The 26,183-nt window shown below is 45.6% G+C and overlaps 1 protein-coding gene across 2 annotated transcripts in view; it reads left to right on the forward strand.

Moving 5' to 3' along the window:
• The window catches only part of LOC138284351 (ras-related and estrogen-regulated growth inhibitor-like), a 331,944-nt gene that overhangs the window by 201,111 nt on the left and 104,650 nt on the right, over positions 1 to 26,183 (forward strand). Inside the window, exon 2 of one of the 2 annotated variants that reach the window (XM_069223026.1) lies at positions 15,263 to 15,319. The exons of the other annotated variant lie outside the window; for it this stretch is intronic. Coding sequence (XP_069079127.1) covers positions 15,263 to 15,319 — 57 coding nt within the window. The remainder of the gene's footprint in view (positions 1 to 15,262; positions 15,320 to 26,183) is intronic. 2 annotated transcript variants of the gene reach the window in all.

Consider the following 26,183-nt stretch of genomic DNA (forward strand, 5'->3'; position numbering starts at 1 on the left):
TGGCCAGGGGGGCCTTTTTACCTTTAGGCCAATTTGCTCCTGTGGGAGCAAGGCTCCTGCAGGAGTGAGTACTCTGATTGGCTGCTAACAACATGAAGAAAAATTTTGCTGGCAGCACTACAGGACTCATGGACGTAGTTCCCTGCCCTGCAGTAAAAAGGTAAAGCAAATATAAGGGGGCAGGGTAGAGATACCCTGCCCCCCTAGGCCCTGGGGGGGGGGGGAGTGACCCAGAGGAACACCCATGGACAAAAAGTAAACAAAAAATCTGCCTTTTTGGTGCTCTCTCACAGGTCTCCACGGAATCCCATCAAACAAAAAAAAAAATTTAATGACGACCTGCCATTTTTTAAATACATTTATTGAGGAGGAAGGGGTGACTGGGAGCCCTCTCCCTGACCCGATTTTGGGGCCCGGGGACCCCATCCCACATGGCTAAGTACCTTTAATAATTTAATAAGGAGTGGAGGCATTTGGCCCCCTCCTGAGCCTTATTAGTATTGAGAGACCCCTTTCCTTGGGGCTGAATTCATAAAAATGGGAGGGATATGTGGCCCCCGCCTTGAGCCTTCAGAGGCTGTGGGGACCCTATCTCCCGGAGCTGACTGGTGTAAAAAAGGGGAGAAGGGCCACACAGCCCCTCTCCTAAGACTTAAAAAGTTCTGGGGAGTTCAGGGCCCAAATTACCTTTAAAGCGAGGGGGCACATGGCCCCCCTCTCTGTACCTTAAAATGCCCTGGGAACTCCATCCCTCAGGCTGGCTCAATTACTCTGTCCCAGGGAGGCTCACTCCCAGGACACAGTACTTTTACTGTCCCTGTCAGTGCGTGCAGGGAACGTATGTTTGCTCCCACCCTGCAGACCATTTTTAAATCTGCCGGACTGAAGCAAGCAAACATGCCTTCCCTGCCTGAAGTAGTGAAGGTAGGGAAGGCCTGTCTCCTCACAGCTGGAGGGAGATTTAAAAATGCTCCCGCTGGGGAAGAGCAGTATCCTGTTTCCACTCCTGCACTCCTGTGGGCAGGGAAACCAATATTGCTCCTGCCCGGACGGAGCATGAAAAGGTAGTTGCTCCCTTTGGGCAGGAACAATTCCCCTCCGCACTATGATGGGAGTAGGCTGGGACTCCCCTCCAACCCCAATTAGTGATTTCTGGGTTCCCCTGGTGCGCAGCAGGGCACCCACCTCTGTCCCCTGGGAATGGATTCCCAGGGCCCAAGGAGACTCAGGAAGGTGGTCCTCATGCCCCCCTCACCTTAATAATAGAATTTGGCCCCGACGGTGGAGTCCTCAAGGCCTAATAAGGCTCGGGCAGGGGAGCTGCCCAGCCCACCTTTCCTTTTTTATAAATACATTCGGACCCAGAGGATAGAGTACTGGGGCCTATTAAGGCTCAGAGAGGGGGGCGCATGCCCTGCCCTATTACTCTTTGGCCCTTTTGGGCTCGGGAAAGGGGGACACGTGCCTCCTTCGCTAAAAGAAATTGTTTTTGTTCCTGAGGGGTGGTATCCCCAGGCCTGTTAATGCTCAAGGTTGAGGGCCCCCTCCCCTATATTTAATTTGTAGCCCTGGGGGATGCAGCCTCAGGGCCCATTTGTGCTTGGGGAGATGGGGCATGCATCTTCTATGACATCAAGGATAATATTAGTGTAACATTTGCAGTGAAATGATTGATGATAGAACTGTGCATGGTGATAGTGCGAGTTATAGTCATCTGAAATAACTATAACAGCTGAATTTCTATGGTTTTGTGTGTGTAAAATCTGAACCTAACTATAATTCCCTGTAATCTTAGTTTTTTCGCTGTATATACGCACACACACTTGTAATAACATGCTCACTCAGAACAAGCTATGCAGTGAAAATCCGATCTGGTCCAGCACCGTGATGCTTTTGGGCAACCCAGCAGCCTTGATCACGTGTCAACATTTTGTCAAACACACCGTGTTATATTGGTGATGTCAACATAGAAAATCGACAAAGAAAATCGAATTTAATAAGAAATATGTGCACGGGCGCCATCGGTATCGTCTCAATAAATCACACTGTTCACGAATCCCGGCATACTAAGTAATTTCATAGATAAATCAAAATTAAAGTTTCAAAATGTCATTGAAAAGCAAATCTAATAAACGCAAAAGCCACTGAAAACAAAGTTAAAAACGGTAACATATCCATTCGAGTTGGTAAAACACCTGGACTCTGCAATAGCTTCCAGGGGTCGAAAATAAAAGTCTGAAATATTTGTTTTCTTTCAGTACAAGTCAGAAGTTGAAACCTCTCCTCCCTCTTTTTGTCAAGGAGCTTAAATTGGGAGGTGGTGAGAGGCCCGCTGTATTGGAGCGCTCGATACAATGCATGCCATTTGTCTTTCCTCCGGCATTCAGTGCGTGTGCACATGTGTTTATGCATGCAGTGGGAGTTCCTGTGTCAAAGGGCAGAGAACAGAAGACGTGACTGGGCAGAGCACGGTTTAGCCAGTGGTTTGGAACAGGCAGAGTATTGACCTCTGCATGAGATAAGGGACGCCTGATGAGGGGTCACTGCCTCATTTATTCTGCTTCCGAGGAAATGAATGCAGCGAAAAAGCCTGGACGTGCGCTCAGAGCCAAGAGCTCGGGAGGTAGATGTGCGACGGCATGGATTGCATATTTCCTTCCTAAAAATACCCGTTCATACAGTATTCCTTGGCACATTTTCACAATTACCATAATGAGTTACTTTTTTCCAGTCTGACAGGCGAGAGAGGTCATATTAGAAGGATCATTTTAATCTGGACTAATCCGGGATGACGCCTCCTCATATCCAACAACCTGCAGGTCCCTTTTGGTCATAACTGTAGCGCCCATACCGATTGGATTGTATCGCCTTTTCCGGTTCTGGCGAGCCTGGCGTTAACGTGGGCTCAACCTCGGGCGCAAACAGACGAACTACAGCATCCTGACATCAGGTGAAATGTGTGATGCTCACAGGCAAAAGCAGTGAGCGCTGGCGTTCCAAGGGCACGTTTACTGGAGCAAGTGATTTGCAGGATATTTATAAACTAACGAGGAGCAAAGGCTAGGGGACGACATTCCACGTTATCACATGAAGGGGCTGCTGAGCATCTGTCGGCGCTCCTCTCTCACACACACAAAAACACACGCGCCCTTAACCCTTAGATTATGTGGGAGACGAGGTATGGAGCTGTGTGTATATTAGGCCAATGTTTACGCGTGGTCTCCTACCCGCTGAATACAAGTTCTATTATTAGCACGCATACCTGTCATTATCAACACCCCTGTAACAGATGAGACACTTTGTGATAAGAATGTGTACATTTTTTAGCTCTGAGTCCCAGGCCTCAAGATGGCCCAGTGCTTTAAATGGGCCGGTACTGAGTACCAGCACTTTTTTATTTTGAGAGGGAGAGTACCTGCAATTCTCAAGAAAAACATAATACTTTTAATTGGACATTGCACATTTCAGAAACAAGCAGGTACTCTGATACATCTATTTTTCCGTTTCAAGCACTGGGCCTACCCCTGTTTACGTAGTGTTAAATTGTGCTGCTTTGCGTTCGCCCTGACTGAAGTGGCGTTTCGGAAAAGCTAGGCTACGTGAAGATGGGTGCCTTTCAGTAGTGTATCCATGCGGGTTTAGCCTTCTTTAGGAATGTTTTAGGTTTGTGTTTATTACAGTACATGGGGGACAGCAGTTTATTCTATTTTGTCAGCTTGTTAGCCTGGGTGACAGTTCAATGTGCTGGATCTGCCTGTGCCCTGAACTTGCTGCACTCGTGCCTTTATTTCAAACCCAGCACTAGTGTACAGGACTGGTGTTTATCCACACTCGTGATTGTCATGCTCTACACAAGCTGTCAGTTTCACTACACTTTCCATGGACTGAAGCTCATCTATGGGGACAGAAAGGTGCAGAAGGGAAAGGAAAGTGCCAGATGTTTACGGACCCTAGTCCATTACCCTGTGCTTCAGATTTCTAATTACTTTCATTTATTAGTTGGCTGTTGAGATTACGCTTGCATGCAGAGTGAGGTCTGGGACATACATCACCTGTCCTGCACTGGTCATTCATACATGTGTCAGGTACATTTTGGCCACAATAGTTGGGTTTCACAATATTCCACAAAACACAGAGAGTACGGTTTATAACAACAGAGATTGTATGTACTTTCCTAGCCAATCAAAACTCTAAGGGCAAAAGCAGAAACCAGTTGTTTCTCTATAAGGAGGCCTCGCTCACATTATGTGGCATGGTTCATCATCGGCGATCTCAACCCACCCTGGTAAGATGGCACTACCAGGGCGGTTGACCTCTTTTGTGAGGGAGTTCTAGATATAAGCATAAGCCTGGATAAGATAAGACATCCAAATAGAGTTAAACATTCCTTAGAGTATACCACAGGAGAGTCTTTTATTAGGTGGTACCCTAGGTATAATTAAAAGAGTAAAATTACTCTCACATTGGTTATGGGTACCAAGGCTGTTATCCTTTTCAGGTGCCAATATGTTTCTGCTCTTACGAGTGACTAAGGGGTGGTCAAGGCATTCATCGTGGCTGTACAAGATATCTATATGCTCATGCTCTTTAAAAACACACCAGGTGAGACAGGACGTTCCGAACTTCACCCTTTACATGAGCCAACCTTTATGCAGGCCTTAATTTATTTCATGGTTTGGCACGAAGTGGAGACTCCTTTAGTCACACATTTGTTAAAGGGATGTGCCAGTACCAAAACCTACAATGCTTCCATTGGCCACACAAACTCATCCCAATATTCTAGTCATGATATTCTGGTAATATTCTATGAATTAGCCTTAACAATGTGTTTCCAATCTACTACAGATCATAATTCATTTACTTATGGCTGGTTCCTGTTTTAATGGCACAGATAAGCCAAAAAGGATGGAATGGAAAGCAGGCCAAAGTAATCGCCGGTGGCTGAGGCTCAGATTCAAGTCCGTAGACTCAGAATATTTTCCGAAATGTTAAGCTCACTTTGAATACTTCCTCCCCAAAACGGAATCTGACCCCACTCCACTCCTAATCCAACAATTATTTTAGGACATGCTCTAGTTGTAACTTTTTAATGTCTCTCTCATGTGTTAATAGTGTCTCTCATATGTCAATATTTTGCATTCTTAAAATCCTGTCTGAACTGTAAAAGAGGGCTCAATATGGAGCAATAAGATACATTGCCTGTAGAACTCAGTACAGTGTCCACCCTTTCCCCTTATGTGGCTTTTCATTTTTTTCAGAATGCAGGGACTGTGCCATGTATCTTTAATGGCAGGTGGAAGAGAACATTTTCTGTTGCAGTCAGCCAGTCAGAGCCTTCTGGTCTGCCTTCCTGCTTTCACTGTCAAGGATCTGAAATGGACAGGAAAACACCGTGGTCCAATCAAATGTCTTTACATTTTAACTTTAAACCCGTGATCATATGTGCACCACAGGCTTGATACACATTCCTGGTAAGCAGGGGAAATCTCCAGGTATTCACACAGAACCAGGAACTGGGGATGGTTCTCTCCATACTTGCACCTCAAGATACACTGGTAATACTGAGGATTACCTTCGCTGGTGGTGCATGCACCTCCTGAAAAAACTGGAATACTGGTGATACTCTTGCTGACAGCACACATGTATGGTTCAATTGTGAGTGATACAACATTGGGATCTACGTTTGTGCTGTGAAGACATGCAGTAAAAAAGTGGAATCCTCACTTGCACTGCACATGCATGCAGTGCTGGCAAATGTATCTCTTTGTAATAGGGATTACTAGAGCAATTGGGATTCCCAGGGCCTTGATAATTCCCTGGGTTGCTTTTGCTGATATCAAGTGAAATCTCAGTTCTGGCAAGGTGATCCACGGGGATGCCTGGAATCTAGGTGGCTCTGTGGTGAGGCAATCCTGCTAGGCGGCCATGCTCACCTGCCAGGGGAAAATAAAAATCATCACCAGCCATGACTCATCTGCCGCATTAATCCAGGTCAATTACTGGCAGTGGTCATGGACCGTGTGGCTGAATTGTGACAGAATGTTTGCCTGAGTGGAGATAGTGCCTTTACCCTTGCTTAAATGAAAGTCCATGTGTTTTCACTGTGGGTGTGGACCTTTCTGGGCATGGGTACTTGTCTGCCTGTTAGGATGTGTGCATGACAGATAACATGTTAGGTGATACATGGGCAAAAGTGCCTGAAGGCTTGGTGATCTGTGTTCATTTGTGACTATAGATCTATGTGCATAGGTGCAAGTGGGTCTGGTGTTTTGTGTGTGATGTCTGTGTGGGGTCTGGCTGTGCTCCTCTGTGTGTCTGCACATTTATAGATATGGTGCTCTGTTTGTATATGTGCATGTTTGTGTGATCTGAATGCATATGTACAAGGATACTGTGTGTCTTCAGGTACATGACTACAGAAAAGGAAAACCTGTTGGCTATGTTATCACAGTAGAAATAATGTCCCCTTTCAATTCTCTTTCTGAAGATATTATCCTTAAGATATTGATTCTGTATTGGGTACTCTTCAATAGGTGATATATTTTCAGTGGCATTCTAGTACCTCCAGCAAAAGAAAAACTGGTGGTCCATTCAGAAAAATTATGTAACAGTACAGTAGTACTTCTGCAACTCCATCTGTATCTTCCTTTTACACTTTGTAGGTTGAGCATATACATACAGCCTCTTGTATACATTTAGTATACTTCTGTGGAATTAAAGCCATTTCATTTGTTCGTTTCAGTGTCATTTAAAAATCCTTGCTTGCTAGTGGTCAGTCATGCCTCTTTGTCTATCCTTTTTCTCTTTGGGAGTAGGGACTAACTACTGTATATTTATGCTTTGTCATGCTTAACTACAATATATTTACGCTTTGTCATGCTTATCTGTTCTATGGGGGACTTGTTTTTTCTTGGTTTCCTTCTTGTGTCTAGTGAAGCTTCCCTTTTATTTCCACAACATTCTTGCTCTCAGCTTACATAACCATCTTGTTCCTGCTTACATTTGACATGCTTTACTTAATCTAGCATTTTCCATGAGTGTTTGCTTGTTTTCAGCCAGCATACTACTCTTGTCTCCCCTCCTGCATAACCTGAATGCACAGCGTAAAACTTTTCACAAAATGGACGCTGTGCTTCATTTTTCAGCACGGCACCTGAAAGTCATTGGGGATGTGTTCAATTCACGATTGCAGGGTGCAGTACCTTATGTGGCCAAAAGAGGTCCCAAGGGACATCTAGGGACAACCTGGGGTACCACACCCTTTCCATGCTTTGTGCACATTAGAGCAGCAAATATTACATGTTTTTTTCAGCCATCATATTATAAGTGTTAAAGCGTTAACGTAACCATGTTGTTCCTGCTTACATTTCACATGTTTTACTTAATCTTGTTATTGTTTATGTCACATTGCTGCTGTAGAGGCAAGATGCCACCAATGAAAGAAATCTTTGGTGAGCTTGTTTTAATAGGTTTTGCATTGTTTTTGAAGCAGTCCTGTGGCTCGGTCTGAGAAAGGACAAATTTAGTCACTGAAAGCCACATCTGCCTTTGCAATGCCTCTTCAAAACACCAGAGCAAATACAAAACATGAATTAGTCTGCAGCCTCACCGTAGCGCCAGGCTGTCTGGTGTTTCCTCATAGTCTGCAACAGTCCCTCCATCATCTGCGTGCCTCACACTTCTCAATACTGTTTCATAAAATAATTGTCAAATCACAGTGCATTTTTCTTTTCGTTCCTATTCCCGGATAAATATTTCTCCTGTGGTTGTGACAGAAACATAGAAGAAACTGGAACACATCATGGCGTCTTAGGATCTACAGATCATAAATAAAGCACAAAATAATTGTATGCATTAGATAGTCACAAAAGAAAACAAAGTATGTTTTGCTTCATTAATTTAATATTTATTCCCCTTGGCTTCAGATCCCAGTGAGGCACTTAAACACCCACAGCCTCCAAGGTGATACAGTGTATGGATCTAGGCCTTCCTCAGACCTCAAAATCAAGTACATGTTTGATGACTGGATGACATGCTGGCTCATGTCTCACCGCCTACAGAACTTTCAGTGGCCTAAGGTCATCCTTAGCCTATAGAAAATCTACACAGCTAACAAAAATGTTAATGCTAACCTGGATTCCAATTCACTCTCCAATTAATTATACTTAATGAGCTATCCTTTAATTTTCCAGCTCAAATTAATCCTGAACAAGACTTTTAATGAATTACTGTGCTATTGCGTTTGAGGGTGCCATTTTTCACGTTTTGAGATTACATGCCTTTGATCAAGAAAAATGTGCTGCGGGCAAGTTTAGCAGCTGGGTGGCGCATTCTGACTCACTTGGGTACGCTCTATGCAGAGTGTCCCATCACACCGCCTTCTGGAGCCAGACTGCACACTCCCCAAGGGCTTCTCTTCTTCTTCAGCTAATCAGATCTCGCAAGGTATAATGACAATGGGCCCTTGTACTATGCTTGCGGGCAATAAGGGGGATTCTTGAAATATTTATTATTGAATTTAAAAGCAATTAGAATGCTACTATGAATATCAAATCCATAGGTGTGTTACAATATGTTAATGTATACCTGTGGGGCACCTGTTATTGGATAACATTGATGTCTCCCTCTAGACTCACAATATTTGCGCTTATGCTTCTCAGGAGGCACTGCAATTATTCAACAAGTGGGGTCCCCCAGGGTATGTATTAACATATTGTTGGGGTAAAACAAATCTGCTTTAGAGTCACTGACTAAATATAACAAAAATATTTTTACAAAGAATATAAACAGTTGTAAGATATATATGGTTACACTGCATTACTTTCTGCCATTATGTTTTTATGTCATTATGTCCTCTAGGGGTTGACTATATGGTTACATGACCATGTTTCATGCAAATACTAGTTTTATCATGGTGTCCTCTAGGGGCTGTTCTGAGCATGACAGTAAAGATACTACAATATTCACTGCACTTGAAAAATTGCCCCATAATGCTTTGCAGGGCATTGCTTTTGCAAAACATTTTTGCCCATACCTCACTGTGTGGTGGCCCTAGGACAATGGGACCAGCATCAAAATGTTCAGCACAACACACTTTTCTGTCTAGGACATATCTGAGTCCCCTCTCTAGGTTGGGACAGACCCCAAAATAATAACCCCTCCCACCAGTCAGTGCCTTTTTAAGTTCTCTCATGGCTGGAACTTTTGTTTTATTACTGGGAGTAGTTTGTGTTTTAAGGGCCTTGTTTGTAATAATATTCCAGTAGGCCTGCTGGGCCTGAAAATATGTACTGCACTATGCCCTCTAGGGGCTAAATATATGGTTACACTGCATTAAGTTCTGCCATTCTATTTTCATGTGGCTATTCTCTTTATGGGCTGACTATATGGCTACATGACCATATTTCTTACAAATGCTATTTTTATAGTGGTACCCTCTAGTGGCTGATCTGAGCATTACAGTCAAGATATTACAATATTCGCTGCACTCGGAAACTCCTCCCAAAACGCTTTGTGGGTCAATTCTTTTACAATATTTTTGCCCATAGCTCATCCTACAACTTGCCCTTTCTGTCTAGGTCATCTCTGGGTCCCCACACTATGTTGGGGGACCCCAAAATAATAATATAAAACAATATAGTAAATAATGGCAACATTTAAAATTTTTGCTGTAGATAGAGGAAGAAGGTAAGTGGAAGTGCTTTAGTTATATGCTGGGCCACTGGAATTATGTGGCAGAGAGGACCAAATTTTGTGGCATGGTTGCCCAATTTACGTGACAAGTAAAGTCCAGTTATGCATTTACAACACCAATAGCCCGTACTCAAGCAAATGTGAGACCTATTGCATTGCAAATGCTTGTTAGGTCTGGTGTCAGCCAAGACCTTTTGATTTTACTAGAATGATATTATAAGATACTTTCTGCTTCGGGCTTTCAACCAACCTCCTTAATCTGTTAGTCTGTTATTGTGTCTTTCACATTTTCCTTCCACCAATCACAGCATGCAGTAATGGGTCAGGTCACGTTAGCCATTGGCTAACTTTACAGTGAATGATTACATTTTGCCCTGTTGCAAGGAGCACATCTACAAATTAAGTAGGTACATTAAGTGCCAGATACTAGTGATAATGTGTGCTTTTTGAGACCAAAAACATATTTTTGATGTTTAGCCATTTGTTTTTATACTGGTGAGGACCTGGAAGCTCCCCAACAATAATATTTTATTGAAGCCATGTCAAAACAAAAGAGCATTGGTGAAGACAAAAAGCTGGCAGCCAAAGGGAGAACTATTAGCCTTACCAATGCTTGGTATTTTTATTTTTGCTATTCACCAAACAAGAGTACTATTATGCCTGAAATGTTGCAGCAGACTCTTGTTTCCATCATGTGACTTTTGGACTCATCATGTGACTTTGAGGGCTGCTTATTTCCCTTTTGGTGAATTTTCTTTAATTCTTCCCCATGGAGAAAGTCCTTCCCTTCCATCCCTTCCATCAAACTGCAGGTAACTCTTGTCTCTTCCCATTTTGCAAGTCTCTGATCATTTCCAGGGTGGCAAAGGGTCAGATTGTGAATACCATAAATGTACATGTTTGTGAGCGTTCTTGCACTTGCAAGACTAACCATGCCTTTTAAGACAACTTACCATCCCTTGAGAGGGAGTTACTACTGCAAATGTCTCTATACTTTTGGTGGAGAAATCTGCAGTAAGAAATCCATTTGTGCTTTCATAAATCATTTTGTGAAGTCTTGGCCGGCGTACATAGAGGTACTTTCAGCCATAAACATATTTATGGGCACTAATATCTGTGAATTTGTATCTATATCTTTCGGGTCTGATTGCCCCTGTCTCATGTGCCAAAAATAAGAAGTGTCATCCTCTTTCTTCACAAGAGACAGGAGTGTGGTGGGCACTTTAGAAGAATATATGTTTGCCTCATGTCTAGTAGGCATTTTCTTGTGATTCCATTTCAACAGCATGGCTCTGAGGATGAGTACCCAGACATAACACCAGAAAAGGGCAGTGGGCCTTTTCCCCAAGATGCCCACCGTGATTGTAAGTCTGCTGTGGGGGCAGATACAGTTATAGCCACACCTTCTACATTCTGGGCAATATACAGTTTCAGAAATGGATGTGGTGTTGTGTGATGTGCATGATAATTGGAAGGAGAACTTGCACCAGGAGCAGTGTGGAATTCAGTTCTTCAAAGGATGGATGGGCCTGGTGGACATTACTCTGTGATTTTCACCACGGGGTTTTGTGCACTTAGGTCAGGTTGCACGGCTTGCATGTACTCTCCATTTTAGATTCAACTCTTTGAGTTGACATCTCTTTTTCATGGTAACCTTTTCCACACCTTAAAGAATGAATGTGCTTTATGAGCATTTCTGATAGGCACTGATGCCCTGTGGTCTGGTAGTTCCAGGGTTGTACATTTAGGAATACAATGCCGTTCAAGTGATCTAACTGAGATACGCCAACACTTACTGATGATATATGGGACCTGTTTCTATATGTTGTGAAGTTTGTGTTGGTCTAATAAACAGTCCTGCTATATTTGTAGGAACTGTATAACAGTCACCATTAAGTACCAGGAAATACATCAAGATTTTACTTTGAATGATTAAAGACAAATAGTGAAAATTAGCATACCCACTGAATTCAGATGAACCTTGATAAAGGGGTGAAATCCCCCAATAAATGGATACATTGTTTAATATGTTGATTGTCATTTGAGTGCTATGGGGCACCAGGGTAATCAAGGGTTATTGGGCTCTGGTTGCCTCAAATGGAGTCATTCACCACTAGTTTCTTGGAGCCACAGCACTATTGGAATCCACACTGGATAACCAACTATTCCTTTCCAGTACTTGTGTCTTGAAGGGTACTCAGGCAGATTAGTTCAAGGCTTTCTCAAGGAGGTGAGGTGTATTAGACATTCATATTATAATTTACACTATTATACCAGCCAATATGATCAATGTTAAGTCAGTGTTTTACTTTAAAAAAGAAAAGCACTTTGATACAAAAAGGAAAATATACTGCATAATCAACTAAGATACACAGTGAATACCAAAAGTCTCTACGATCCTTTGAGCCAGAATCTTGACCCCAACAGTTAACATTGCAATATACAGGCCATTTAGCACAGGATTACTCTTCAAAGCTGGAACAACAGCACCAATCTGATATACCAGTGATTTTGATTCAGCAGTTGAGATGAACTCAAATGTTCCTGGTCTTCCTGCTGTTCCACCACCCATAGCAGTGCTCACACTTCATTAAGGAGGACACTGCCTTGGTGGTGTCAGGGTCTGGTCACAGTCTAGAGTTTCTAATAAAAGGGTACCCATAGGGACAGCTGTGTTTGCTACTAGTGCACACCAAGCTAGGACAAAGTTGGAAGCTATGCAAGTCCCGGAAGCAGAGACCAAGGGTTCAAGCAGTACGTTCAGGGCACACTTCTCCCGCTACAGATGGTAACTGAAAGCACCGACAGGCTCCCGCAACACAGGGGAGGGGGTAAGGGTGAAGTATTCTCACCCGCAATCACAATAATTGATGTTGATGTGTAACAACTTTTCTTCTCATAGATGACTTTTTCCCTGCTGGGATGCTGCCTGATGAGCCTAAACCCAGCTCCTTCTGTCAGACTGCTAAGTTTTTTTTTTTTGCCAGATAGATCGATTACCAAAACACCTTCTCATGCCCAGACCCTGTTTCCAGATCTGGTAGGATGAATTGAAATCGAACTCCTGGATTCAACTCTTAGATTTCTATGTGCTTAACCATGCTGGCGTGTGTGGTCTTCTCCAAAAATGAGAGCTGCATAGAGCAATCCACTGGCCAGTGAGGCCACTCTTTTACCATTTCCTGATGGACAGGCTCGTTCAATCAGGGAGTTTGCTATTTTTGATTCCTGGATGCCCCTCTAAACCTGGCAAATATTTCCTGCATGTTGACAGCATGATCTGTACATGAGCAGAGCCTGCTGCCCTCTATCAAAGTCTCTTAGTACCTATCTATGCTATTACTTAGGAGGAATGTCAATTAACTCTAGGCCAGAAGTCCTTGACCAACACCCAGCAAAATTAGAGGGACGTCCCAGGAGAGCTAGTCAGAGCTAAACACAGATAAAAGCTGTTGTCTTCCCCAGCCCACCACACTTCTACAAGGACTAGGGTTGGGCAGGGGGAGCTGGAATGTCCTGCTCACCAATCCATCCTCACACAGTGAGCACACTCTCAACACACATTTCCCAGAAATAATAGAGGCAAAACGGACCCTGGTAAGGAATACTACGTAGACTGTGTACCAGGAGGGAGCTCTGGGCAACCCCTCCTAAGAGTTACAAGTACCCCTGAGTACAAGTTAATGTTACCCCTATTGTATGTCTACTATGGGTCAGACAGGCTTTACAGCACTAACTTTACGATGCATGACGTTTATAATACAGTTTTTACCATGCAGGTAAGTACCATGCAGTTAAGTACAGGGTGAAGGTTTTTACCTTTACCATGAGTCTTTTACCAGACTGTACTTTGCGAACCAGGTAAGTATTTTATTTTAAATAACACAGGGGGTCATTCCGACCCCGGCGGGCGCCGCCATATGGCCGCTCTGCGGTCGAAAGACCGCTGGGGCCATTCTGACTTTCCCGCTGGGCCGGCGGGCGCTAGCCAATATAGCGCCCGCCGGCCCAGCGGGAAAGAGGCCTGCAACACTGAAGCCGGCTCCGAATGGAGCCGGCGGTGTTGCAGGTGTGCGACGGGTGCAGTTGCTAGGCAGACAGTGAAAAGCATACTGTTAGGGGGCCCCTGCACAGCCCATGCCAGTGGCATGGGCAGTGCAGGGGCCCCCAGGGGCCCCAGGACACCCGTTCCCACCAGCCTGTTCCTGGCGGTAAAAACCGCCAGAAACAGGCTGGCGGGAAGGGAGTCAGAATCCCCATGGCGGCGCTGCTTGCAGTGCCGCCATGGAGGATTCGCCCAGCCGGGGGAAATCCGACGGGAAACCGCCGGACCCGGTTTTCCGACCGCGGCTTTACAGCCGCGGTCGGAATGGGCTATGAAGCACCGCCAGCCTGTTGGCGGTGCTTCAGTCGTCCGTGGCCCTGGCGGTCTTGGACCGCCAGGGTCAGAATGACCCCCACAGTGTGTTAATGTTATTTTTTTTTTAAAGGTGGGTAAAGGTGCAGGTAATGGTAAAGGGAGCTAAGGGTAAGTTTAAGGCTAAGGGGTGGGTAGTGATAAACAGAGGTAAATGTCATTTTAGGGTTTAGGGGTGGGTAGGGGGAATGCGAGATATAGTTAATTTAACGTTTTAGGGGTGGATAGAGGTAATGGGTGATAAGAGTAATTTTAGGGTTTGGGAGTGGGTAGAGGCTAAGGGTGTTAAGAGTAATTTTACGGTTAGGTAAAGATAAAGGGAGGTATGGGTAATTTTAGGTTTAGGGGGAAGGCAGCGGTAAAGGAGGGAGGTAAGGTTTAATATAGGGTTTGAGGGTGGTTTGAAATAAAGGGCTTTATGGGTAATTTTAAGGTTTGGGGTAAGTAGAGGGAGCTAAGGGTTCAACTTAGGGTCAGGAAGGGTAGGCTAAAGGGAGGTTAGACAAGAAAAATGGGATTTGGAGTTTGTGGTATTGGTCTATGGTGTAATGCAATGCATTGCAAAGGGCAGTGCATTATATTCCATGCATGGTAAAGGCAGGCGTGGTAAATGCATGACATTCTACCAGAGCCTGAGTAGAGAGGGCAATAACCACCCTCTGTAAAAGAGGGTGCTCTTCGCAGGCTCCCTCAACCTGAGGTCCAAGCTTAGGGACTCAATCCATGTGTACAGGGAGACCCTCAGTGGATACGCAGTTATGAGGTATAAATAAAAAAAACTACAGCAACACTCTAGTAACTAGCAGTGCAACACGCCCTCCAGAGCATCACAGATGTCCCAGCCTAACATGGGATGTATCCTGTCTACAATCATTTCAGAATGAAATGTGATGTGCCCCCAATAGATTTAAACATTTCGAGGTTCTGCAGTAAAGATAGATTTGCAACTTTAACTGGCAGTACCCTTTCATGTCCTACACAGTCATACAACCAGGATTCAGCATGATGTGTCACCATGATTTATTTATGTTATGATGGAAAATGTTTTTAAAACCTGTGTAGTTAAGTTTTTCTTCATCATAAGGCAAAAGTTGATGGAGGCCGGTTGTAGACCACATTGTGACAAAAGGTTTTGTTTTTCGCCCCACGCAGCATTGACTGTGCGGTTCATCACCAGGAGGTTTATTGGGGATTATGACCCTACTCTGGGTAAGTGTTGGAACCGTTTTGTTTGTTTGTTGAACAAGCCCATTTATTAATTAGGAGTAAAAATTAAGATACACTTTTGTCTAATCTGTAAGTGTGTTAAAACTATGATATTCAGGGAATTAAAAAAGTGGCGTAATTCTGGCATTTTTTCCTCAAATATGAGTTAAACGAGAGCTATAAGGTTTTTCCTGCCTTTTGTAATTTGTTAGTAGGCTTTAGTTTTTGTTGGGCATGTGATTACTACGGTTGTTTTACCGCTGTTAAAGTTGTTGAATCTTCACAGAAAATCATTTTCTCTAGAAGATTAGAGGAGTGCGCAGGCAGGTGGAGGGGTGGCATATGTCCTTTTTAAACCCTGTTCATTGCGTTTCTAAAAAATAGAAATACAATCTATGGAAAAATAAAAACATAACCATGACAAGAACAAGTTTGATCTGCAGAAATATAATAAACAGTACGATGTCTATCTCGCATGATAATTACCAGGTGTAGTTAACATCATACCACTTGTTGGTGCCATCCAGGTGCAAACAAGTGTTTGTGAATGGATTGCAATATAACAGACCACTCACAATAAAGCAAAACGTTCCCCCCAGACACAATTCGCCCATCCTGAGCAGATGATCAGCGTCACAACCCGAATGGATGTGTCGGAGACCATGCTTCTCTTGTGTCTGCCAATAAGGTTGTCATTTACTACAGTGTCTCCAATTTCAGTACTTTACAGGGTCTATAATAAGACACCTCCACAGTAGGGGCCAGATGTACCAAACAGTTTTGCCCATTCTGTGTCTATGGGAAAATGTGTTCGTACATATGGCCCTAGATTCCCTGATTTGCATGGGGCCAAGTCCTCCATACAAATGAGGAACACCTCTGGTGATAGCACTGGTGGTATATGTGCACCAGCGCTATCTTTATTACAGAAAGGGCCGCACAAGAGTCTGCGGTCCGTTCTGTAATACAAAAGTGCCCTGGGGGTGCGTAAACCTGATGCACATGCCTGTTGCCCCCTGGGGGCACTTTGTACAGTATAAAACGGCTCCAGATGAACAGAACATCCGCATGATCTTTTTATAGGTACATTCTTGGATGGAGGCATCGAGAGATTGTGTATTTAACCGATTTGTGGTTCTTATGGGTTGGTCACTTAAACAAATGTGATGTGTAGTTAAAGTTGCAACCAACAAATGGATCATTTTCTGCTGTAATCTGTCAGTGTCGATTTAAAGCAGAGAGAATTTCACTGACATTTCGGGTGTTAATCTAATATACTTGCTTTAAAAGTGAAAGAGGCTATTGCAGATGTTACAAACCATATTATTATGAAATAACATATTAATTTTGGATTTCATAAAACCAAGCGATAAATTGCATTGATCGTTGAAATTTGTAGTTTCACAAATTATTCATATGTATTCCACAGTGATTAAAATAGAACCAAAATATACTGACTCCACGCTTTGAGTTATAATGCATCAGTTCTTGATTTATCAAGTACCTGTCAGTAGTAGCATTTCCTTGGAAATATCCTTCAGTAAATATATAACGTATTTTTCAGTGTCGCCACAATAAAGTAATACTTTTGTATGAGTTTAAATCTGACGAGAGCCAAAAAATCTATATAATCTGTTTGTCAACGGGATGCCTAATACACTTGCCGATTCAGTCGTATGACCTCACACGTCCTAATTTGATTAATAGATACTTAGAATTTTTATGATTTTCCTATACAATGGAATAATGTCTTAAAAAATCAAAGTATTGATACATAGAATAAGTCTGCTTCATAACTATTGTAGAATAATCTTCTTACTGAGCAACATTTCACAAATCGGTTTAAGGCACATTTTTAGGTGTGACGTGAACCGAGACCTTATGAAACACATACATTTAGAAACAGGAGTTTTCAGACAGTCCTCTTCGTTCTTTGATCTGTTGTTGTCATTCAAAAAATTTTTTTTGCCTACTACAACGTACAGCGTGGACAAATGGTCTGCCAACTTCAGCTATTGGTTCCCTTTTGTGTGAGGGACAGCATACTGCCCAAGAACAATGCTGTCACCTGCAGAGAAGAGAATATGGCTCCCTTCAGTACTAGGGATTGATGGGGCAACGTGCTTTAAAAAAAAAAAACAACAACTACTACTACTTTGCTTCTGTTTTTTAACTTTTTTTTTTCTTTGTGAGGACCTGACTTTTCCCTAGACATTGCTAATGGGCCCTCACCACCGCATCCTGCGAGGGCACACCGTCTATGCTTGCAAATCCGACAGAGCTTCTGCTTATATGTGGCACGTTTGATCAGACACATGGAATAAAAACATGCACAAAATGTCAAAGTGCAAAATTAATTTCTGTTAATTCTTTGTGTTTTTCAGTTCCATTGACCTTCAAAACAATGTCTCTTTAAGATGCATATTGCCTTAATCTAAATGTCTCTGCAGTGCTTCGGTCCCTTTAGTTGGGATAATGACCATAAAAAGCACAGCAGCATATTTTCAATCACCAAATAGCCTTGCCTGGAATGGCAGATCATTGCACAAAGCATATTTTAGTGAAAGCTGCCAGAACATCTCCCTCCAGTTTCATTCATATTGAGGTGCCTGGACAAGTCTGGAGTCAAAATTCCAACCTGAACGCTCACTCTATTTAACATTATGGCTCTCAAACAAGACATCACCTCTGCTTTAAAAAAGAAACTCTAATGTTTTACAAAAAGAAGACTAGTCTCTTTTTTTAAGTTCCAAGCAGGAAAATTGTAGTCACGCGGTGGCTGTCGTAATTCTTCCCACTGCTTATAACTAGTAAAGTAGACTCTGCTAGCTTGTAAGTGTGGATTCAGCCTGTCTTTATCCAAGAAGTTTCCGAATAGAGCAGCAGCTGCCTCCTCCCTTCCTACAGGGACTGGGCCTTGCTGATTGGCTCTCTGAGTCCCAGGCAACTTGAGCCCTCCTCCCACACCTGCCCTGGCCCCTTACGTTTGTGGAGGGAACCCCAAAACAGCCACCTCCATTTTGTGAGCCCAGCTTTTTCCCTGCACCCTAATACAGCCCAGTGTTCAAGGATTCCTAGGAGACCTAGGTAAAGAGCCCCAGACGTTTCTGGGAAATCTTATTATTTGTTAAAAGTGTTTTCTACTGCTACCCGTGCCTGTTTACTGTAGACTCTGTGTTTCAGGCAGCTTGGGCTTTTGAAGTGCTACTTATTTATCCGTGACTGTTTGAAATTTCCCTCCTAGTTGCATATGGTGGTATGATAGGTTGTTGGGGTTGGTCTTTCTATTGTGTTAGGGATTAGGGTTGGGGCTGTGATTGCTACTAGGGTTGAGATTCCTATTGGCTCCTGGTTTTAGGGTTGGGGTTGTGATTGGCTGTCAGGATTAGGGCTATGATTGGTGAATAGGGTTGGGTTTCCCATTGGTTGTGGGATTTAGGGTTACAAATCTGATTGGTTAGGGTTAGGAATAGGTTTCTATTGGCCAGTAGGGCTATTTAAGCCTAGGGCTCAGGGCGTCTAGGCGCGGGCTTCAAGGCTAACGACAGAGAGGACAAGGGCAGTTGCCTGTTTGGGCCTGTTCGGGACTAGTCGGGCCTAGGGCATAAAATGCCACCCAATTTCCCATTTATTAGAAAGGAACATGCTTCCTACACATCCATCAACATGCATACACATTATCAGCAAAGACATCCAACTCCTGCATCACAAACTGACCTCATACAGATTGCAATGTCTCATCAACCAACACAAAACCCCGTATACCACATCTATACACATATCCACCACAACTACAGCAGTAAAGCACCTTAATTCTTACAGCAAACACTACTCTTTCGATTCACACTAGCATAACCTGCCATCGCCCACACAAAACAAAACCACATTGTTGGACCTGGCTTTTTGACAGGGACATCCCCAAACTTTTTGCCTCCTTCCTCCTATTTTTTCTGACCTGTTGTTGTTGGCTTTTGACCTCTGAGCACTTTACCCCTGCTAACCAGTGCTAAAGTGCATATGCTCTCTGTGTAAAGTGTACTATTGATTGGTTTATCCATGATTGACTATTTAATTTACCTGTAAGTCCCTGGTAGAGTGCACTACAGGTGCCTAGGGCAGGTAGATTAAATGCTACTAGTGGGCCTGCAGCACTGGTTGTGCCACCCACCTCAGTAGCCCCTTAACCTTGTCTCAGGCCTGCCATTGCAAGGCCTGTGTGTGCAGTTTCACTGCCACTTCGACTTGGCATTTAAAAGTACTTGCCAAGCCTAGAACTCCCCTTTTACTACATATAAGTCATCCCTAATGTGTGCCCTAGGTAACCCCTAGAGCAGGGTGCGGTGTAGGTAAAAGGCAGGACATGTACCTGTGTAGTTATATGTCCTGGTAGTGTGAAACTCCTAAATTCGTTTTTACACTACTGTGAGGCCTGCTCCTTTCATAGGCTAACATTGGGGCTGCCCTCATACACTGTTGAAGTGGCAGCTGCTGATCTGAAAGGAGCAGGAAGGTCATATTTAGTATGGCCAGAATGGTAATACAAAATCCTGCTGACTGGTGAAGTCGGATTTAATATTACTATTCTAGAAATGCCACTTTTAGAAAGTGAGCATTTCTTTGCACTAAAATCTTGTTGTGCCCTTCAATCCACGTCTGGCTAGGTTTAGTTGACAGCTCCTTGTGCATTCACTCAGACACACCCCAAACACAGGGTACTCAGCCTCACTTGCATACATCTGCATTTTGAATGGGTCTTCCTGGGCTGGGAGGGTGGAGGGCCTGCCCTCACACAAAGGACTGCCACACCCCCTACTGGGACTCTGGCAGACAGGATTGAGCTGAAAGGGAACTTGGTGCATTTCTTAGAGACTCTTTGAAGTCACCCCCACTTCAAAGGCACAACTTAGTATAAAACAGGGCCTCTGCCCTACCTCATCAGACACTTGCTGGAGAAGAAACCAGAACCAGAAACTACATCCTGCCAAGAAGAACTGCCTGGCTGCTCAAAGGACTCACCTGTCTGCTTTCTCCAAAGGACTGCTGTCTTGCTGTTGCCCTGCTGCCTTGCTGAACTCTTGCCTGGCTGTGAAAGTGCTCTCCAAGGGCTTGGATAGAGCTTGCCTCCTGTTCCTTGAAGTCTCAGGACCAAAAAGACTTCTTCCTTTCACGTGGATGCTCCGTGCGCCGAAAATTTCGACGCACAGCTTGTTTCGCGGCGAGAAAAACGCCGCACACCGACGCTGATCAACGCGACGCCCTCGGGACGATCGAGACTTCGACGCACACCCTCGCAAGGACAAAGCCGCCCGACTTCCAAGGAGAAATCGACGCGACGCCTACCGTGAGTGCGAAACTTTGACGCACGGCCTCGCAAGGACAACGCCGCCCGACTTCCAAGGAGAAATCGACGCGACGCCTGCCGTGAGACCAAAATTTCAACGCACGGCCTCGCAAGGACAACGCCGCCCGACTTCCAAGGAGAAATCGACGCGACGCCTACCGTGAGATCGAAACTTCGACGCGCAGCCCCGCAGAACGACGCGCAGCCGGAAAATAAGCAGGAGAATCCACGCACAGACCCGGGACATCTGGTAATCCTCGCGATCCACAAAAAGAGACTGTCTGCGCGCCGGAAAACGACGCCCGACTTCCCCGCGTGGAAAAGAACGACGCAAGTCTGTGTGTGCTGAGCGGAAAACGACGCACACACCCCTTTTTCCACGCATCTCTTCTCCTGTGGCCCTCTGAGGAGATTTCCCACCAGAAACCAGGTACTCTGTGCTTGAAAGACACTTTATTGCTTTTTAAAGACTTAAAGACTCTTAATATCACTTTTCAGTGATATCTTTACAAATTCGTATTGCAACTTTGATCGTTTTGACCTACAATTATCCAGATAAATATTCTATATTTTTCTAAACACTGTGTGGTGTATTTTTGTGGTGTTATACTATGGTGTTGTATGATTTATTGCACAAATGCTTTACACATTGCCTTCTAAGTTAAGCCTGACTGCTCGTGCCAAGCTACCGGAGGGTGAGCACAGGCTAATTTTGGATTGTGTGTGACTTACCCTGACTAGAGTGAGGGTTCTTGCTTGGACAGAGGGCAACCTATCTGCCAACCAAAAACCCCATTTCTAACATTGGTGATCAGCGGTGAGGATAGGACTTGTGTTTGTGCAGTGACATACAGTAGCTAAGTATTTCACTACCTACCCACAGTTGAAGGTCAACTTGATTTTTCATCTCTTTTGACTTTTGGTCTCTGATGTCCCCCTGGATATACTATTGATATTTTGGACTTTAGATTTTGGTTTTTGCTGGTAAGATCCTATCAGAATGGGATCGCTTACCTACTTATTCTTTTTGCCTACTGACTACCTCACTAAGGCTGACCTAAGGAAGCTTTGCAGAGAATGTGGCCTTCCTGTAGCAAAGAGATCTACTAAAGCAGAGATGCTACATGCCTACATAGTCTGGGAGGAAGACAGATGGGCAGAGAGAGAGGCAGCAAGAAACCAAATGACTAAGTACCCCTCAGAGGAGGAGGAGGACTACTCACATGAGGAGGAAGACGACTCAGATGAGGAAAGAGACCCAGTGAAAAAAGAATGGCTCATGGCTCAAGCACGGTGGATGGAAGAGCTAGATGAGTTTCTTGAAAAGGCTGAGGCAGCAAGTCTCTTAGCCCTGGAAGAAGAAAAGATTGCAGCTCAAGAGCTGAGCTGTAAAGAGCTGAAACTGGAGGCCGGAAGGGCTGAGTCCAGTTCAGATGGTGGCAGCAAAAATCTTGCATCTAGTACTGCTGAAGAAGGGCACAAGCCCAGAGATGTGGTGCCCAACTTGAAGAAGGGAGTTGACACACCCCAGGCAGTTCAAGGGTATGAGGTAGTTCCCGTTATGCACAGGGTCCCTGAGAAGGATTGGGGAACTGGCACAGGGAGTCATATTCCTACCTGGGGGGAGGGACACTTTACTGACTCTAGCAGAGAGTGACAGAGAAAAGGGTTCCCCCCTGGTGGATGTCCTGGATATAGAGTGTAGAGACATCCCAGAAGAGTTTGGGTTGAGTGTCAGGGACAGACAGAAACTGTCTCACCAGTCTCAAGAGGGTGATGTAGAGTGCTTTTCCAAGGCTGAGTTACTAGGTGGTTGGGTGAAGGGTACTGTGGTTAATACATGTGAAGGGCAGAGTGATGTAATTGCTGGAGAGCATATGTCTGGTCCTTATTTTCCAGAGCTACGCCAACACCAGGTGGAGTGTGAGTTCTCTGACCCCAGGGAACTTACAATGGAGGCAGACTTCTGGGTGAGTACCAGAGAGTCTGAAGAGGCATTTGGGGGTGCTCCTGAAGGGAGTGGTCTAGGTGGTTCCCAACCGAGTGTGGTGGGAGAGGATTGTAGTGTCCCAGGTAGGTCCCAGGTCCTAGAGGGTTCCATGAGGGAACACCAGGAGGGAAGCCTAGCCTGTACCGTAGGGCCACCTTTTGAGGGAAGCCCCGCAGTGTCAGAAGAACTTGGGGGGGTGACTGTAGCCAGCATCCCAACAGTTCTGGTGTCTGGCAGTACCCCTCCTAGTGAGGGGGTGCAGAAGTCCAGACATAGGGTTGAGAGGGGGTTGCAGACCCCAGTGGAGGACCTGGAGAGTCAGGGGACAGCTCTGAGAGCAGAGCCCCCCAGGAATGACCCAGGTGAAACCGTTTCTGGTTTGGGGGAAACCCAGACTCTGCCGGATGGGCAGAGGTCGGAAGACCTGCGCCAACCAGACTCTTGTGTGGCCCTTGGGGACAGTGTGTCCCTTGTGGGGGGTGAGAGTGCCCCCCAGGAAGTCCTGGCATGCCAGGCAAAGATTCAACCTCAGGGTGGTGACTCTGGGTTGGATACCCAGGTTCAGAGGTTAAACTCTGACCTGGTGGGAGGTAGATGTGCCTCCCAAGAAGTCCTGCTGTGCCAGGCAATTGTCCAACCTCAGGGTGTTGCCTCTGGATTGGATGACCAGGTTCAGAGGTTAAACTCTGACCTGGTGGGGGGTAGGTGTGCCCCCCAGAAAGTCCTGGCGTGCCAGGCAATTGCCCAACCTCAGGGTGGTGACCCTGGGTTGGGGAACCAGGCTCAGAGGTTAAACTCTGACCTGGTGGGAGGTAGGTGTGCCTCCCCGGAAGTCCTGGCCTGCCAGGCAATGGTTCAACCTCAGGGTGGTGACTCTGGGTTGGCTAACCAGGTTCAGGGGATAAGCTCTGACCTGTTGGGGGGTAGGCGTGCCCCCCAGAAAGTCCTGGTGTACCAGGCAGTGGTCCAACCTCAGAGTGCTGACTCTGGGTTGGATAACCGGGTTCAGAGGTTAAATTCTGACCTGGTGGGGGGTAGGTGTGCCCCCCAAAAAGTCCTGGCGTGCCAGGCAATTGTTCAACCTCAGAGTACTGACTCTGGGTTGAATAACCGGGTTCAGAGGTTAAACTCTGACCTGGTGGGGGGTAGGTGTGCCCCCCTGAAAGTCCTGGCGTGCCAGGCAATTGTTCAACCTCAGGGTGGTGACTCTGGGTTGGATACCCAGGTTCAGAGGTTAAACTCTGACCTGGTGGGAGGTAGGTGTGCCTCCCAAGAAGCCCTGCTGTGCCAGGCAATTGTCCAACCTCAGGGTGATGACTCTGAGTTGAATGGCCAAGTTCAGAGGTTAAACTCTGACCTGGTGGAGGGTCAGTGTGCCCTCCAGGAAGTCCTGGCGTGCCAGGCAATTGTTCAACTTCAGGGTGGTGACTCTGAGTTGAATGGGCAGGTGCAGAGGTTAAACTCGGACCTGGTGGGGGGTAGGTGTGCCTCCCAGGAAGTCCTGGTTTGCCAGGCAGTGATCCAGTCTGAGGGTACAGACCCTGGGCTGGAAGACCAGGTTCAGGGTGTCCCCCCGGACCTGGAGGGAGGGGCTACTGATAACAGTGCCCCTACCATGTTGTCTTCTGAGGAGGCCACTCCTAGTTGGAGGGTGCTGGACCCCAGAAGGAAGGGCAGGATGAGGGAAGCCTCACCCCGGGCCCTAGTCCAACCTGAAGGTACAGGCCCCAGGTTGGAGGGCCAGTTACAGGTTAACAGCCCTGCACTGGTGGAGGAATGGTACAGGGTGACTTCTGTAAGCACCCTGACCATGTTGGACTCTGGGGGTACCGCTCCAGGAGGGAGGGTACAAAGCCCCAGAGGGGAGGACCAGGTTCAGGCTGTCATCCCTGACCTGGTGGAAGGGAGAGTGGTTAAAGGGTGCCCAGCACCTGGGGCTACCGCCCCCCACTCTCCACAGCCACAGTGGTTGGAGAGCTTTGAGAGGCCTGGGGCCTGGCTCTCATCCCTGGCAGCTGTCAGTAATCACTGTGGCTTGCTGTCCGGGTGGACAGAGTTATCCCTGGGGAGGGGACAAGTGTCACACCCCAGGGGTAGAGTGGGCAACCCCACTATGTTGGTCATGGTGGTACTATCCTGCTCCTGGGATACATCTGTGAGCAAAGTAAGGTTAGGTGCTGCACAGATGGGATCCGCAGGAAAGGAGAAAGGTTCCCCATGGATGGGCTTAGTGGGCCCTGAGAGTATGGACAGAGGGATCCAATGGGAGTCAGGAAGGCGAAGAACTGGAGCATGCCCCTGCTGTTGTGGGCCTGGGTCCTTGTTCTGTCGCCTCAAACAGGGAAGTACATCAGGATAGTGATTGTTCTCCCCTGGCTTTAGGCTGGTGGGGGGTCATGTTGGACCTGGCTTTTTGACAGGGACATCCCCAAACTTTTTGCCTCCTTCCTCCTATTTTTTCTGACCTGTTGTTGTTGGCTTTTGACCTCTGAGCACTTTACCCCTGCTAACCAGTGCTAAAGTGCATATGCTCTCTGTGTAAAGTGTACTATTGATTGGTTTATCCATGATTGACTATTTAATTTACCTGTAAGTCCCTGGTAGAGTGCACTACAGGTGCCTAGGGCAGGTAGATTAAATGCTACTAGTGGGCCTGCAGCACTGGTTGTGCCACCCACCTCAGTAGCCCCTTAACCTTGTCTCAGGCCTGCCATTGCAAGGCCTGTGTGTGCAGTTTCACTGCCACTTCGACTTGGCATTTAAAAGTACTTGCCAAGCCTAGAACTCCCCTTTTACTACATATAAGTCATCCCTAATGTGTGCCCTAGGTAACCCCTAGAGCAGGGTGCGGTGTAGGTAAAAGGCAGGACATGTACCTGTGTAGTTATATGTCCTGGTAGTGTGAAACTCCTAAATTCGTTTTTACACTACTGTGAGGCCTGCTCCTTTCATAGGCTAACATTGGGGCTGCCCTCATACACTGTTGAAGTGGCAGCTGCTGATCTGAAAGGAGCAGGAAGGTCATATTTAGTATGGCCAGAATGGTAATACAAAATCCTGCTGACTGGTGAAGTCGGATTTAATATTACTATTCTAGAAATGCCACTTTTAGAAAGTGAGCATTTCTTTGCACTAAAATCTTGTTGTGCCCTTCAATCCACGTCTGGCTAGGTTTAGTTGACAGCTCCTTGTGCATTCACTCAGACACACCCCAAACACAGGGTACTCAGCCTCACTTGCATACATCTGCATTTTGAATGGGTCTTCCTGGGCTGGGAGGGTGGAGGGCCTGCCCTCACACAAAGGACTGCCACACCCCCTACTGGGACTCTGGCAGACAGGATTGAGCTGAAAGGGAACTTGGTGCATTTCTTAGAGACTCTTTGAAGTCACCCCCACTTCAAAGGCACAACTTAGTATAAAACAGGGCCTCTGCCCTACCTCATCAGACACTTGCTGGAGAAGAAACCTGAACCAGAAACTACATCCTGCCAAGAAGAACTGCCTGGCTGCTCAAAGGACTCACCTGTCTGCTT

Source organism: Pleurodeles waltl, chromosome 3_1 (assembly GCF_031143425.1).
Source record: "Pleurodeles waltl isolate 20211129_DDA chromosome 3_1, aPleWal1.hap1.20221129, whole genome shotgun sequence".
In the NCBI taxonomy this organism is placed as follows: domain Eukaryota; kingdom Metazoa; phylum Chordata; class Amphibia; order Caudata; family Salamandridae; genus Pleurodeles; species Pleurodeles waltl.